The 15,315-nt window shown below is 41.4% G+C and overlaps 1 protein-coding gene across 1 annotated transcript in view; it reads left to right on the top strand.

The window, feature by feature from the left end:
* The window catches only part of Wdr43 (WD repeat domain 43), a 40,413-nt gene extending 26,973 nt beyond the window's left edge, over positions 1–13,440 (top strand). Inside the window, exons 12-18 of the mRNA XM_034514372.2 lie at positions 4,197–4,283; positions 5,487–5,518; positions 5,968–6,031; positions 8,220–8,333; positions 8,918–8,987; positions 11,735–11,784; positions 11,875–13,440. Coding sequence (XP_034370263.1) covers positions 4,197–4,283; positions 5,487–5,518; positions 5,968–6,031; positions 8,220–8,333; positions 8,918–8,987; positions 11,735–11,784; positions 11,875–12,060 — 603 coding nt within the window. The 3' untranslated portion in view covers positions 12,061–13,440. The remainder of the gene's footprint in view (positions 1–4,196; positions 4,284–5,486; positions 5,519–5,967; positions 6,032–8,219; positions 8,334–8,917; positions 8,988–11,734; positions 11,785–11,874) is intronic.
* Positions 13,441–15,315: the final 1,875 nt, after the last annotated feature.

The following is a 15,315-nucleotide window of genomic DNA, read 5'->3' as shown; positions in this document are numbered from 1 at the left end:
AAATATTTTATTATTAAACGTGAGTGCAGGTATGTGTGTAAAAATCATAGGGTAAAGGAGTAAATCACCATTTGGACACTTTTAGAATCAACACCTTCTGCTATTGAAGACATTTTAGATGCTGGAGGTGTTGGGCCTTTGTTAATCTCAGCAGTTGAGATGAGGCAGTGATCTAGGCCAGCCTGATGTGTATAGCCAAGGACAGTCAGGGCCACAGAGAGATACGGTCTCAGAAGACAACGGTAGTCAGATACTGTAGTGCTCAGAGAAGGTTGAGGCAGGGTGATTGTGCTTTTTACAAGCTAGCCGTTTGTGATACAGCAGGGGCCTGTTCCAGCAAACCAACTCAGTGTTAGGATCATGAAACAGAACATCACTATGGAACTCCATGCTGCAGGCTGAAAACGTCTGCTCACATCTGAGTGTTTACCCAGGGTATATACAAATTATCTAACAAGATATTACTTAACAAAACCACTAGAGAGATGAACAGACAACATACCGAAGTCAGGGACAAAGGAATGTGTAGCAAATGTTGATTGTTAATTTTTACATTTGTTATTTGCTTGCTTATTGTATGTGCCAGAGAGTGCCACAGGGGCCATGTGGAGGGCGAGGACACCTTTGAGAGTTGCTTCTGTCCTTCCAACCATGTGGGTTGACCTTCAGTTGTCAGATTTGGTAGTAATTGTAAGATTCTTTGCCCTCTGAGCCATCTCACCAGCCCATGTGGAAAAAAGGTTTTTAAGACATTAATCATCACAGAAAGGCAAAGCAAAATCAGTGAGATTTTGATACTATATATCTGCTATATATTGTTTACAATTTAAAATGATGACATTGTATTGTCAGGATACTTAGCAGTTGAAAACCATGCCTTGCTATAACAGTGTGAAATGGAATGGCTACCTTAGAAAAACAATTTGAGAGTTAAAAAGGAAGAATGCACCTACTGTGCAAGTCCACTGTTCTGCTCCTATTCACCAAGAAACTGATGAGTGTGTTCTTGCAGAGTCAGGCACCTGGATGTCCATTGCCAGTGCAGAGAACTTTTTAAATCTAGCAGTGCAAGGATTGTGCTACTTAGAGACTTATGATGGGGATGAATCGTTAAGTATATACTCTTAGGGTAAAGTCTGACAACAAGGGAGATGATTGCATAACAGATTCTGGAAAATGCATGCCCATGTGAAAACAGGGGCTGTGTCGGGGTGGAGTTTAAAGGAGAGAGATTGTAAAAGTCCCAGGGAATCTAGAGGGTGGTACAACTTTCTTAAACTGTTTGTTTCCTGGGGAAATGTCCTTGTCACATTGATGAAATACTGTATTTTTAGAATGTTTTATGCTTAGTTGTGAGAGGAAAAAAAAATCATTGCTAGAAGTATCTTCTTGGTAGTTGTAACTGGTTTATAGGGTTATTTGTTTAAATATGGCCTCTAGAGAAGTTACTGTAGCTGGTTGTTTTTGAGGCAGGGTTTCTCTGTATCTTTGTCCTGGAGCTTGCTTGGTAGGCCATCCTGGAGTCATACTAGAGATCCACCTGCCTCTGCCTTCTGAGTCCTGGGACTAAAGATGTGCCCACCATACCCAGCACTGATTAGTTTGGGATAATTTATTTGTATTTTTTTTTACTTTTTAATTTAAATTGCTAGCATTATAGTTTTGTTGATAGCGTAAGAAGTATTAGGTAGCTTATTAAAACTTTTTTTCTGCCTTGAAGTTTTAGATTACTTCCAAGTAGTTAGGCCTTACTCTTGATGGGCATCTTACAGTTCTGGTGGCCCACCCATCATCTGATAAATACATCTCAGCATATTTATTAAATAGCAGCCTTTTCCATTCTCCCAAGCTGTTCAGATTGAACAAGTACACGAGTGTTCTGTTTAGATCGGGAGGAGATTCCTGCCTTCTCTTCCCTTCCCTTTGTTTCCTCCCTCCCTCCCTCCTTTCCTTCCTTTCTTTTTACCATGCTGGCCTCATGATGTAGTTGACATTGACCTTGGACTAGGGATTGAATTTGTGTGGCCTACTTCATGCTAAGAAAGCACTCAACAAACTAAGCCACACCCCCAGCCTCCATTCATTCATTCATTCATTCATTCATTCAGATTTAGACATGGTCTCATTGTGGTGCCCAGTTGGCCTTGAAGTTACAGATATCCTCTTGATTTTGTTTTTCTTAGTCATTCTCCCTTTTATTTGCTTTAGTCCTTTCTATGTGTCATCTGTCTGTCTGGAGTCTATTTCTTTACTTGTTGTATATTGTGTATATTCCGAAATGTGTAAGTATTGTTTCTGCCTCTTGAATGCTGGAATTACAGGCATGCATCACCATGTCTGGCTCTGTATGTGTTTGTAGTTTCTTTGTCTTTGACCCCCGCACATGCAGCGATGTGTCCCCCACCATCCCCAAGAGGCTTATTTAGCAAACCACAAAGAAAGCAGACACAGCAGTAATAGAGCGTAATCAGGCTTAGTTTAAAACACAGGAGCCACAGGCTGCCTTCTTTTTTATTTCCTGCAGCTCCACTACACTTTCATTAAGACAGTGGATCCCTGTGTGAGTGGACGATTGAAGCAGTTGACACAGGAGTGACGGTATCCCAAATACAGATGTTTTTGGGAGCTTCTAGATGATTTGAACTTTGATCACAGATTTATAATAAAGAGGTTATTTTAGGAATGTTTAAAGTTACCATGTATGTTCAGTTTTATTGTTATTAAAGTTTTAAATTAGCACATTATGCTTTAGTAGAGTAGGTTTTTTTCTTTTTCTTTCTTTCTTTTTTTTTTTAACTGCTGATATTCAAACCCAGGGCTTATGTGTGCTAACTAGGCAGTCTCACTGGGTTACAACTTTGGTTGTTTTGTTAGTGTTGTTGAGTCAGTATGGAACTGTGCAGTCCGGGCTAGCCTTAGACTCCTGAGGGCTGGGGATTATATATGTAGCTTTTTTCATTTTCCTTTTTTTCTCTTTTAAGCAGTGCTGAAATCAAGCCCTTGGCTTTATATATACCAGGAAAGTAGTATACCCGTAGAACTTAAAAAAAAATTTTCTGAGATATTATGTTGGTAAGTTGGCCAGACTGGTCAAATTTGTGATCTTCCTACTTTAGCCTCCAGGTAGCTGGGATTGCAGTGCCTGCCACTGTGCTCAACTCGTAGTTTGCTGTGGACCATATGTTGTTTATTTGAAAATGAAATTTAGCTTAATCAAGAACTATTAGATCAGGACATTCTATGCCTCAATTTCCCAATGATTGTATGAAATTGTGTGTGTGTGTGTGTGTGTGTGTGTGTGTGTGTGTGTGTGTAATGGCCTATGAAATTTTGTAATTAGGTGATGTTTAAAGATATGTGCCGGGCAGTGGTGGCGCACACCTTTAATCCTAGCACTTGGGAGGCAGAGGCAGGTGGATTTCTGAGTTCGAGGCCAGCCTGGTCTACAGAGTGAGTTCCAGGACAGCCAAGGCTACACAGAGAAACCCTGTCTCGAAAAACAAACAAACAAACAAAAAACAAAACAAAAAAGATACCATGTTGGTGTAAAGGTAATTTTTACAAGTAAGTAAATCTGGTTAGGATTCTGCAAGGATTCTAAAGGAACGGGAGGAAATAACTAGACGCTAACTTACTGTTTGCTTTTGCTAACCTGTCACTTAGATAGGAAGGTTTTAGGAAGGAAAGGTGCATCAGACCCTGAGTGTGCTCTTTCTCCCACTCCCTCCTTTCCTGTTTCTCAGAAATGTCTCTGACTCTGACATATAACACTGATCTCCTTTTTCTACAACCCAGAGTTTAGTCTGGCCTTCTCCTTGAGATAAAGCCTTAAAGGGCTTTGGTTGAAGCATCTATTCATGTAGTCATTTGATTGGTTTACATATCTATCAAATGGCGAAAGTTTAAAAGAGGTGTTTTTTTTTTTTTTGAAACAGAAACTTACTTAGTTCCCTCTGTGCAGACAGCTCTGATTTAGTAAGATGGAAGTTGGAGAGCATTGCCAGTAGTGCAGTCTTGTTTTTAAAGTGTCTGGAGACAGAGGTTCTTTTGAGTGTTATCTGAAGGCAACTCTACCTGATCTCTAGTCTGATTCACCCAGTTAAGTCTCTTTCCAGTTGTTACATCAGAGTTTTCAGGTACAGTCTCAGTATTGGAGGTATGCTTGTCTTAATTGTCACTTACTTTTTTTTTCACAGAAAGTGCTTCAAACTAGGAATATCAACCTAATAAAGAAGACTGTGCTGAGGATACCCTTGCATGCTGTTATCCCACTGTTGCAAGAGGTAACTGTTGCTGCTTCAAGTGAGCCAGGGAATACTGCTTACCTAGTGCTGTCGTGTGGGACTGTAACCACTGAGTACCCCAACATGGAGCCCACTTCTTTGATTTCTTTCTCCCTTTATCCTTGTGATGTACTCTAATTCCTGATGGTTTAGTTCCTCCGTTTGGAATGTGGATTGCAGAGACCAGCCTTTGACACCAGAAGGAACTTGCATGATTCCTGCAAGAGCTAGTTCTTTAGTAACTCCGTTTAACTGTGTTCCCAAAGGTAGGGAGCAGCTAGGCTAAGAGAAGGAGTGTGGCACGCTTAGCAGAAACACCAAGCAGCACCACATGTTTAAATGAAAACTCAGGGGAAACTCAGCACCTGCATTCATTCTGGGTGTCAGGGAAAGTAGATAGATTCTGGAGGCTGTCAATATGCTGAATTCAGTTTAAGTGTTTAATCACTAGTTATAGTTGGGAAAACTTAATTTCCTTCAAAAGTACATTTTGTAATATACTTTTAATTTCCAAAAAGTATAATTCTACTGAAATAGTAAAAGACTGGGTACTTATTATTAAATATTATACTGGAAGAATGAATGCTTTGTAATAGAAGTTGTACTTGTAGTTATATATTTTTTTAACATGATGAAGTGTTTTGTGAGAGTGATTTTGGTAATAGTATGTGCTATTTTTACATCATTGGTAGGAAAGATTTAAAGACTGTAGAGATGTGTGCTCATATATTGAGTTATTGTTTGTTCCAAATTAAAATTTACCTTCCTTGCATTTTTCATACATTTTTATGTATTTTAAAAATGGACATACTGTTTATATATACCATGAAGTTATTAACTCTTTCCTAGTGTACAATGTAGTTGCTAAGAAGAACAACGTTTGTTCATAGATTGTCCAAGTATCATTCCAAAAAGAATCTTGTATCCATTAGTAGTCACTCTGCATGCCCCTTCCCATACCTTCAGATTTATAGGCAATCACCGGTCTATATTTGGTCGCTGTGCATTTATCTACTGAACATTCAAGCCCTAACCTATATTTCTGTCATGTAATTACTCTTATGAAAATGAAATCAAATTTGTGTTGAGTAAAAATATATTGCCAGGTGGAGCAGATACTCCTATAGCTCTCCTTGCGTTGGGGAATTGGTGGGAAAGCGGGCCTCTGCAGTGCTGATGCTAATTGTATTTTCTCTCCTTTAGCTTACGAAGAGGTTACAGGGACATCCCAATAGGTAAGCTGTTTCAGTGATGTATGTTTTCTCTTGTTTGACACAGCCTTACTATGTAACTTACTGGTCTAGAACTCAGTATTTTCTGCCTTGGTAAAGGTTTGTGCTACTGCCTGAGCTGAATTACTGTCCTATAGATGAATTAAGAGCAGCAGCACTCATCCAGTGCACACTTTAATTCCAGCACTTTGGAGGCAGAGGCACGTAGTTCTCTGCGTTCAAGGCCAGCCTGGTCTTTGTAGGTGGGCTCAAATGTGATTATAAAAGGGAAAATCATTTGTGTATATTTGGATGATAGTTCTGCCCTGGTAGATTCATCTGTGATGGAACAAAATCCTGGGACATGTAGTGCTTGACGGCTGCCTTCCTTCACAGATCTCCTGTTTTAGTTTGTTATATTTGGTTTTGAATCAGTGAACATTTCCTTTACTTGAATTTCTCTTTTTTGCTAGTGCTGTTTTAATGGTCCAGTGGCTGAAATGTGTGCTGACGATCCATGCATCATACCTGTCCACAGTAAGTCTCTCCTAAGGATGAGTAACAGTTAGGCTTTGGTAAGGATTAGAAACTAAAGCCACCCTTTGCTTCTTTTAGAGAGTTTATTATTTATTTATTCATCATCATCATTATGAGATTTTTGGGGGTATTGTTTTGTTTGATTTGGTTTGGTTTTGAGACAGGGTCTCTGTCTGTAGCCCTGTATGTAGACCAGGCTGTCCTGGGAACTCAAGGAGCGCTTTCTGCCTCAGTCTTCAGGGCTCTGTGAGTAAAGGCATGCACCATCACCTCCTGGTAGGAGATAACATCTTACAGCAAGCCTTTAAGCTCAGCAAAGGTGGCTTTCTGTGAGTTCAAGGCCAGCTTGGTCTACAAAATGATTTTTATGACAGCCAGGGGTATATTATACAGAGAAACCTTGTCACAAAACACCAAAATAAAGAAATAGATGAATAAATCAAGTAAATGAAACAAATCTTAATGCCAGTAAAATAAGTTTTTTCTGTTACAGCATGATTTACTCTTTGCATGTTTGTTATGTTTTGAGTTTTTAATTTTAAAGAAATTATGTTTATTTGTATCTGTTGGGGGGGTTGCCCATGGCATGAAGTGTGGAGGTCAGAGGGCAGCATAGCTCTCTATCTCTCTCTCTCTCCCATGTGGGTTTTAGTGTCCAATTCAGGTCATCAGGTTTAGCAATAAACAGCTTTTCTGTGCCGTTTCTCTGGCCTGTATTGAAGTTTTTTCTTTATTTTATTTTATGTGTATGAGATTTTGTCTGTGTGTATACATACATGCCAGATATCTGTGGAGGAGAACATTGGATATCCTGGATCTAGAGTTACCAATGACTGTGAGCCACTGTGTGTGTGTTGGGGAACCAAACCTGAGTCCTCTGCCAAGTCCTCTCTGCAGCTCTGCCCTGAGGGTTCTGTTTTGTGTTTGAGGCCCGGGTTTCACTCTGTAGGCCTGGAACTCACTGTATGGCCAGTTCTGTCTTTGTACTTCAGCTGTTCCTGCTGCAACCTAAGCTTATAAGCAGGATCCGTCACACATGGCTGTCAGTTAGACTGTAAACTAAAAACAAAATTATTACTTCTTCGCTTAGCATTTTATGTATATTTTCCTAGAAAGTTTTAACATACAGCTTAAGGAAGACATTCCATAATTAAGTTATAGGTCCTCTCCTCTTATGTGTATGTATATAGTATACATTTGTATGTGTGGGACTATACATGTGCACATATGTATGTGTGTGGAGACCCAAGGTTGGTGTCAGGAATCTTCCACCTTATTCTTTGAGGGCAGGTCTCATTCAAATCAAGGCTTGCCAGCTCAGTCTGAGAAGGCTGGAATTGTAGCCAGGTTGCCACTCCCACCTTACAGTTACATAAGTTCTGGGGGTCTGCTTGTGCAGCCACAGCCCCCGAGCCATCACTGCAGCTCAGCTTGACCCCCTGTACAGTGTCACTAATGTCCCCTGGTTACTGTAGCTTGCGCCTTAGCTCAGGCTTCTTTCCTTCAGTGCTTCCAAACAGGCACACGTTCTATTGCACGTCTGGGTGACACTGACAGAATGCTGGAAAAGGGAGAGACAAGCAATAATTGTTTTTATGTTCAAATGTCAGAAATAGGGCCAGTAAAGGCTAATTTAAAGGGCAAAGTATAGGATCTTTTCCCATTTATAGGGACAAATAAAAGGTTTCCTGTTGAATTTTTCAGTGTGATTGATAGAATGCTCTTACAGTGTTGTGTGTGAGGTTCACCTTGTTCTCCATTGCTGTCCTGACAGCTGGGAGGAGCTTCTGGTGCCTCAGAGCCTATGACAAGTGTATATGGTACTCTGGATACTGGACAAGAGTCAGAGGAAAGTCCCTTCAGCTAAGAGTTGTGTAGTGGAGTGTTTTGTTATCTACCCTCTGTTGACCTTGTTTAAAATAATTTATCAGTGTATAAGATTTCACCTTGCCACCTGCTCTACCTTACGTTTTGTATGTTTTGAGGTTATTTTCTTGCCAGGACACCAAGGGTTTTCTTTGAAAGTTGGTTGTTGCTGGGCTGTGTCCAAACCCTCACTGCTGCTAGGAGGACTTGTGACACCTGCTTGTGTAGGGGCTGGCTCCTGGGCTAGGCTGAGCATGATGTTATGTCCTCTTTAGAATGTGCTGATGATGCCAAGTGGTTACTTGTGTATCTTTTATTCTAGTTGCCTGACCTGGTACACCAGCTAGGAACACTCTACCAGCTAATGGAAAGCAGAGTCAGAACTTTCCAGAAACTTTCACACCTGCATGGGAAGCTCATTCTTCTCGTCACGCAAGTGAGCAAATCAGATGGCTTTGAGCTCAGACCTGGGTGTGATAGTGGGGAAATCAATGAAGAGGAACCCAAGTAGTAAGAGACTGAGTTCAGTAAGACAAGAGTCCCGGCTTTAACCTGGGAGTTACCTGAGTGACAGCAGGGAAGCCTGACTGTCCATTCCCGACTTGTTCATTCCTTTCTCCCCCAGGCTGGCCTTGAACCTACTCTGTGTAATGTTTAATCCTACCTCTTCCTGCAGGCCTGCACAGCACATTCGAGCACTCACCAGCTGAGCTGCATGCCCACTCTGACCAGTGTGTGTTTAGCTCACCTTGTTACTGTGAGCTGTGCGTGAGTCATGGGCTGTCTCCCTAACAGTTCATGCAGTAAGGTGTTCTCACCACTGCACACAGTTTCTGAACACATACAGAGTCAGTTTCCTTTTATATTTGTCTCATGGTTGTTCTGAGTTGTTTTTGGGTCCTTCATTCCTTTGGAGGAGGCCAGTCAGAGAGGGAAAAGTAGCTGAGTGTTGGGGAGCTGTGTGTGTTATTGTCTATACTTAGAATAAACTTATAATTGCTTTATAATTCCTTCTTTCAGGTTACAGCATCAGAAAAAACGAAAAAAATGCCCTCCCCTGGACAGAAGGCAAAATTGGTGTATGAAGAAGGTAAAGGTTGGAGCAGAGGCTGGTGGCTGCACAGTCACGTGGTTCCCTTCCTTACTTTTATAGAAATGCCCATGGGTGATCTTTTTTAAAAAATTAATGGTTTTGGTTAGCATTCGGAGTGATGAATGGGCTTTGTCATGGACTTTTTTTTTTAATTGTTGTTTTTTGTTTTGCTTTTATGTTTTTTGAGATAGGGTTTCTCTGTGTAGCCTTGGCTGTCCTGGAACTCACTCTGTCGACGCCACGGTAGCGTCGAACTCTGAAATCCGCCTGCCTCTGCCTCCCAAGTGCTGAGATCAAAGGCATGGGCCACCACTGCCCGGCTGTCATAGAATTTTTAAGCATGTGTCTTCATACGTAGTTTTCACCTGTTCCCTCCCTCTCTGCCTTAGCCCACATTACCTCCCCTCCTCTCTTCTGTTTTGTTACCTTACCACCTCCTTGAAGAAAGACCTCTCCCACCCCTACCTGTTCTAAGGAACATCTTACTATTTTGCATTTATAAATTTGCATGTGTACATGGATCCTTTTAAACCTAGTTTTTTGTATAAACAAGAATGTGAAATCTTGTCACATCTCTTGAAACTGTCAAACTCCTGACAAAACCCAAGGGAAGTGGCTGGCATGTGGTCTGCTGACTCGTGCTAGTCAAGATTGAAGAACTTGAATGTAGGAGACCATGGTGTTGGTAAACAAGAATGCTGAGGACCAAGACTGGCTTCAGCCATTGTTCTCAAATGGATCAAGAAATCTGCTGCTAATACAGTGGAATAGCATTCCACTGGAGAACACTAAGCATAGAACTAAATCTGAAAGTACACCATCTACACATCTCTAATAACCTAAGCACCCATGGAATTAAAAGGAATTTCTTTAGCATCTTAAGTGGTGAAGCTAGGAACCAGATAGTAAGGTACTTTTTTATTTCTCCAGATGTCCTTCCTAAAGAATTCTAATCTAAGACATATATATATTCTATAGACTTGACATATATTATTCTTTGGCACAAAGAATCTACAATTACCTGTTGTTAATAGGTTCTATGCAAATCAGCAAGTGTCCTGAGCACCAAGACCAGCAAAAAGGAGTCAGCATTATTATACCCCAGTAACTGGTCATAGAAAGCTTTTAGAAAAAAACCTCATTATAGCAGCAATCAAAACTAGGAATACTGACTGGGAACTGTCTAAACGTGAAGTAGAATGGTTTCAGAGAAAAATAATAATATACCTCTATAAACTTAAGATATTCTAGTAATTTTCCTTGTAATTTTAAGTTGTTAGTAATTTTCAAATTACTTTATTTAATATTTTATTTGCTTAAGTGAGTCAAGAAAATCACAGTAATTGTGATGTAGACGAGACGTGACCTGTGTAACTGTGGGCTGTTGGTAGGCAGCGTCTATGAGAGGCTCAGTCTTGGGGCTGGCCGACTACCTGTCAGGAAATGCTGCCAACACTGACCGTGCATGAGGGGCAGAGGACTGCTGGGTCACACTCCTCACTTTGCTTTTTACACCTTAAAAAAGCCTACTAAGTGTAAAAGTGTAGTGACTTTAAAGAAGTGCAACTATAACATCAGTGACATGTTTCAAATATCAGAGTTGAGATTTAATGTTGGCAAGAGTTCGTTGTGTAGGAGCCCATGGGGGCAGGATGCGTGTTTATGTCCTTGGTAGAGAGCAGCTTTGTAAGGTGTCAGAATTGAAGGTTGCTTCCCACTTTCATCTGGGTGCTTCTGGAGTTCCGTGAGTCATGGTCTGTGGAGCCCAGGCTTCTGGGCCTCTGATGGGTTCGTGTGGTTTGATGTTTTCCGTGCTGTTATTGCTCAGGTTTCTTAATAAAATTTAAACTCCTGTAAATGCTGAGATTGTTTTGAACTGGATGAGGGAAGCTGAGTTGGGTCCAGTCACCTGTCGTGTGGTGTACACCATGCAGGTTTCGTACTGCCTTACACAAGAGCCGTTCAGCTCGTCCTGCCCTTCATTTCCCAGTGCTTAGGCAACAGTCTAAAACTGTACAGTTAACAGCAGGTTGTTTTCCTGTAGCTAGATGTTATGGGTCACAAACCATGCAAAAACATTTGTCTTAGACACTTGACCCATCATTTCTTATATAGAATATTTACACACCCACTGTCTATTTGGTGGTCCAAAAATGATGGAATATTTTAAGATAAGATTTTTATAAGTTGTTGATACTTGAAATGTTTCTGTGAATGTACATACTAATTTTATGGGTAGAGATGGCTGAGGGGTAAAGAGCACATTTCAGTCTCAGCATCCACATGAGATAGTTACACTGCTTGTCACTTGAGCAGCCCGGTGCCCTCGTGTTTCTGCTGGCAGCTCCTCTCTCAGGCGTCTTGTTTTATTTTAAAATAAAAATAAATGTTAAAAACAGGGTAATAAGCCAGGTAGTGGTGGTGCACACCTTTAATCCCAGCACTAAGGAGGCAAAGGCAGGTCTGGTCTACAGAGTGACTTTTAGGACAGGCAGGGCTAGACAGTGAACCCTGTCTCAGAAAACAGCAAGGTGATTGGGGTCACAGTAAAGTTGGGTGCTGAATCTAGAAGGTGTGTGCCCTATACCTGTAAGCTCAATTTAGAGCAGATGCAGGGAGACTGCAAGCTCTAGGCCTGTCTGGGCCACACAGGACCCTGATTCAACCATGCCAGCAGAAACGACAGCTACTCACTGAATAGCACACACTGGGCACCTCAGCACTGTCCCGCTGTTCTCTTACAGAGTCTTCTGAGGAGGAGTCTGATGATGAGATTCCGGAGAAGGATTCTGATGTGAGTGATGCTTTCTGCTCTGTCTGGTTTTTACCCTCACTGTCAAGGAGCTTCATAAATTCCTTTTTTTTTTTTTTGTTATTCCACCAGGATCATTGGGACGAAGATGAAGAGAAAGACAGTGAAAAGGATGAGGGCGCTGATGAGGACAATGAGGAGGAAGATGAGGACATGGAAGACAAAGAAGAGAATGAAGAGGACAGAGAAGTGTCAAGTGAAAAGGAATTAAACGGAGATTCGGATTTAGATCCTGAAAATGAGAGTGAAGAAGAGTGAAGACAGAAACAGCCCGTCACACGAGGATCCTGGCTCGACTTGCCCAATGCTGTCTATTGCATCCTCCCAGGGAGGCTTGCCCTGTGCCAGAAGACAAAAGGCCGCCACATGCTTCCAAGTTCACAGAGGCGATTCCCACACCTCCTGTCCTGCGTGCCCCAGACTTTAACTGTGTAAATAAGAATGTTTCATTCAAATGTTAATAAACTTTACACAGTAAATAGACACACTTTCTGCAATGTACTGACATGAGTGTCCAATATATGGTATATTTTTATAATATAATACTCTGGTATGATTGGTTCTATCGGAAACCGACTTAGGTGAATACAGACATGCCATAGGGGTCAGGAACTGGACACTTGGAAAGGAGTTGGCTCTCATCTCAGGTTGGTATCTTTCATCCAGTCCAAATGCAAGTAGCATCAGTGGATTGTTTTTAATCCAGCACGTCTAATTTGATACATTTTCCTAAAACATGAAGGAATACCTAAAAGTTAAAATGGTTGTGATTTACAGAAATAAGGTCACAGTCTCCCTAGCTTGTCCACTCACTGCTGATCTGACCCAGATCGGTTGGGTGGTTGGAGTGCTTCCCCAAATAACCACTTATTTTTTAAAGTGTCATGTGAGATATTTTTTTAAACAAAACAAAATAATGGTAATTAAAGAAGCAAAGCCTCAGCCATCCCTAAGGGGTTTCTTGTCTGCAGACTGTAAAGACTCATCAGTGTACAGATGAGACCTGCTCAACATGCAACTTTGTAACCCTTCAGTCCTAGCTGCTTTTGAGGAGGTTTCCATTTTTATTTAAATTACTAATGGATCAGAGAACAATTGTTTATTTTTTTCTCTTTGGTTTTAGATATTAATAATAACCTTGCTGGAATTTTTTTCCAAAGAAACTATTTTTATAATTCAGTAATTTAACTTTTTTGTTCCTTTTCATTACCCACTCTTGGCAGGGCTAGGGTATCTGTTTATCTTTCAAAATGATAAATCTTACTCAAGATTTTTTATGTATGTATAAATAAGTATTTTGGTGTGCTACACAGCTTTTTCAAATTACCAGTAATTTGTCTTGTTTCTAAGAGTGGGCCAGTACTAACTTGGCATTCAATGAGGGACGCAGATGGAGAGCTCACTTCTGCAGAAAGGACTGAGCAGATGCGTGTCTTTCCTACCTGTGACTGTAAGAAACGCAAGATCTGGGAGGACTCCCACTGGGCAGAGCAGGCTGCACAGCCAAATCGGGAAGGGCACCTTGGGCAAGCTGCTGAACTATTGATGTACAGTTGTTATTTGTCTATAAATGGAGCTGTTTATGGCAATTTAATACCATTCTCTTTGTAAAGTGAATAAATACTCATCTTTACCCAGCGCGTGTCTCGTGTGTATGGAGCATGCACAGCAATGTGGTGTTGGGGCTTAAGGCTTATGGTGTGAAGAGTTTAAGTAGTTTCCTAGAACTCACGGGTCTTTCAAGGCTTGCTGTATAATCAAGTTTGTAACAGTAAAGGAATAGGCTTCTTGTTTTAAATCTGTCAGTGACAGCTGGTTATTTTTTTAGTCTCATCTGGTTGGGTTGCAGCTTGATATCCCAAGGTTCTAGGCAAACAGGCATTTATGTCCAATGAGGAGGAGACGACAAGGGAAGCTTTTATTTGTTTTTGGTTTAGAAAAATCTAGTAAGAAAGGCCTACACCTAATTCATTTTTGTGTTTCATTAGACAGTTGGTAGTTGTATCCTACCAGTTGAGAATGAAATTTGGTTGTGGTGTCTTCGATCTTCCTACTTTTTTTATTGTAGAAAACTTTGAAGCCTGCAACCATTGTCCATGATCACATGTCTTAGTTGGTTGTCATGGTTATTCTTAACCTAGAGCATTCTCCCTCAGCTTGTGTGTTATTTTTGATATTAGGTGAGTTCACATAAATTGTGTTGTACAGCACTGTACGTCCTGGGTTTGTGTGGTTGCCTGAGGTATAGACAACTACTGAGTACAAATATGTGTTTATGTGAGTAGATGTTAAGGCTTCTGTTGTGAGATTTTGAATCCTTAATGCTGAAGATTTGGAAATTAAATTGATGGGTGAAGTTAATAGGATCCCGGTGAAGGCCAGTTCCCAGCATGCCATGCTGCATTCATTTGACTCCTTGTCCATTCTACTGCGGATCATCTAGGTGCGTGGTGAACAGTGGCAATGTCTAGCCCAGCGTCTGCTTGTCATGGTTTCCGTAAAGATCTCTAAAGGCTAGGGTGCCATGCTATTGCCTGCACCCCCAGCCCCTCCTCCGTTCTTAGTGTAGTTGAATGTTCCTCTGTGTGGGACTCACCCTGGGCCCTTTGTCTTTAGCTTTCTTGGTTGAAGAGTTAAGTATTTTGCCACAGGCTTAGAAGTTAGTCACCTCAGGTATGTGTTACAGTACTGAGCCCATGGTTCGTCGGGGAGATAGGGATGTGTGTAGAAAATGTACATAAATGTGGGGGGGGGATGACAAAGGCGGTGCTTTGTGGTGGGAACGTGTAGATTACATAGAACACAATCTGGTTATTGGAGGAGGTGGCTCAAGTGGGTTATCTGGGAGGACCTTAGTTGAGCAAAGCTAAAACAGATCACGTGCCGGGCAGTGGTGGCGCACGCCTTTAATCCCAGCACTTGGGAGGCAGAGGCAGGTGGATTTGTGAGTTCGAGGCCAGCCTGGTCTACAGAGTGAGTTCCAGGACAGCCAGGGCTACACAGAGAAACCCTGTCTCGAAAAACCAAAAAAAAAAAAAAAAAAAAAAAAATCACGCTGAGAGGTCCATAGAAAGACTGCTGAGAGGCTGGACCAGAAAGGTGAGCACAGGCTCCGTGGCTTATGCCAGAAGTGGGGGGCAATGGCTGTTGCTTTGGAATGGAATTAACAGCTTTTCCAGTTGAGAATCCAGTTATCCAGGAAAAAGCTTGTGTTTGCAGTAGTCCATGACAGTGACTTGACTAGGCTGGTAGTTAAGAGGTTGGAGAGGATTGACTGTTGGGCTATTTTGAAGTTAAACTACGTCTTACAAAAGTGTGACAACATCTGGTTCACTGCCACTGTCCACAAGGGCTGTTCTTTTGATAGGACTATGACTGTTGAGATTGGCGTTGTCTCGGGCATCACATAACACTGTGCTAAGGCACTTTTTAATAACTTGGAGAACTTTGCAGTGATGCTACCAACTAGTTAGGTTGGGAGAGATTTGAGTGGAGAGAGCGATTTGGTGTTGA

Source organism: Arvicanthis niloticus, chromosome 11 (assembly GCF_011762505.2).
Source record: "Arvicanthis niloticus isolate mArvNil1 chromosome 11, mArvNil1.pat.X, whole genome shotgun sequence".
Classification (NCBI taxonomy): domain Eukaryota; kingdom Metazoa; phylum Chordata; class Mammalia; order Rodentia; family Muridae; genus Arvicanthis; species Arvicanthis niloticus.
This window is presented reverse-complemented; position numbering and strand designations above follow the sequence as displayed.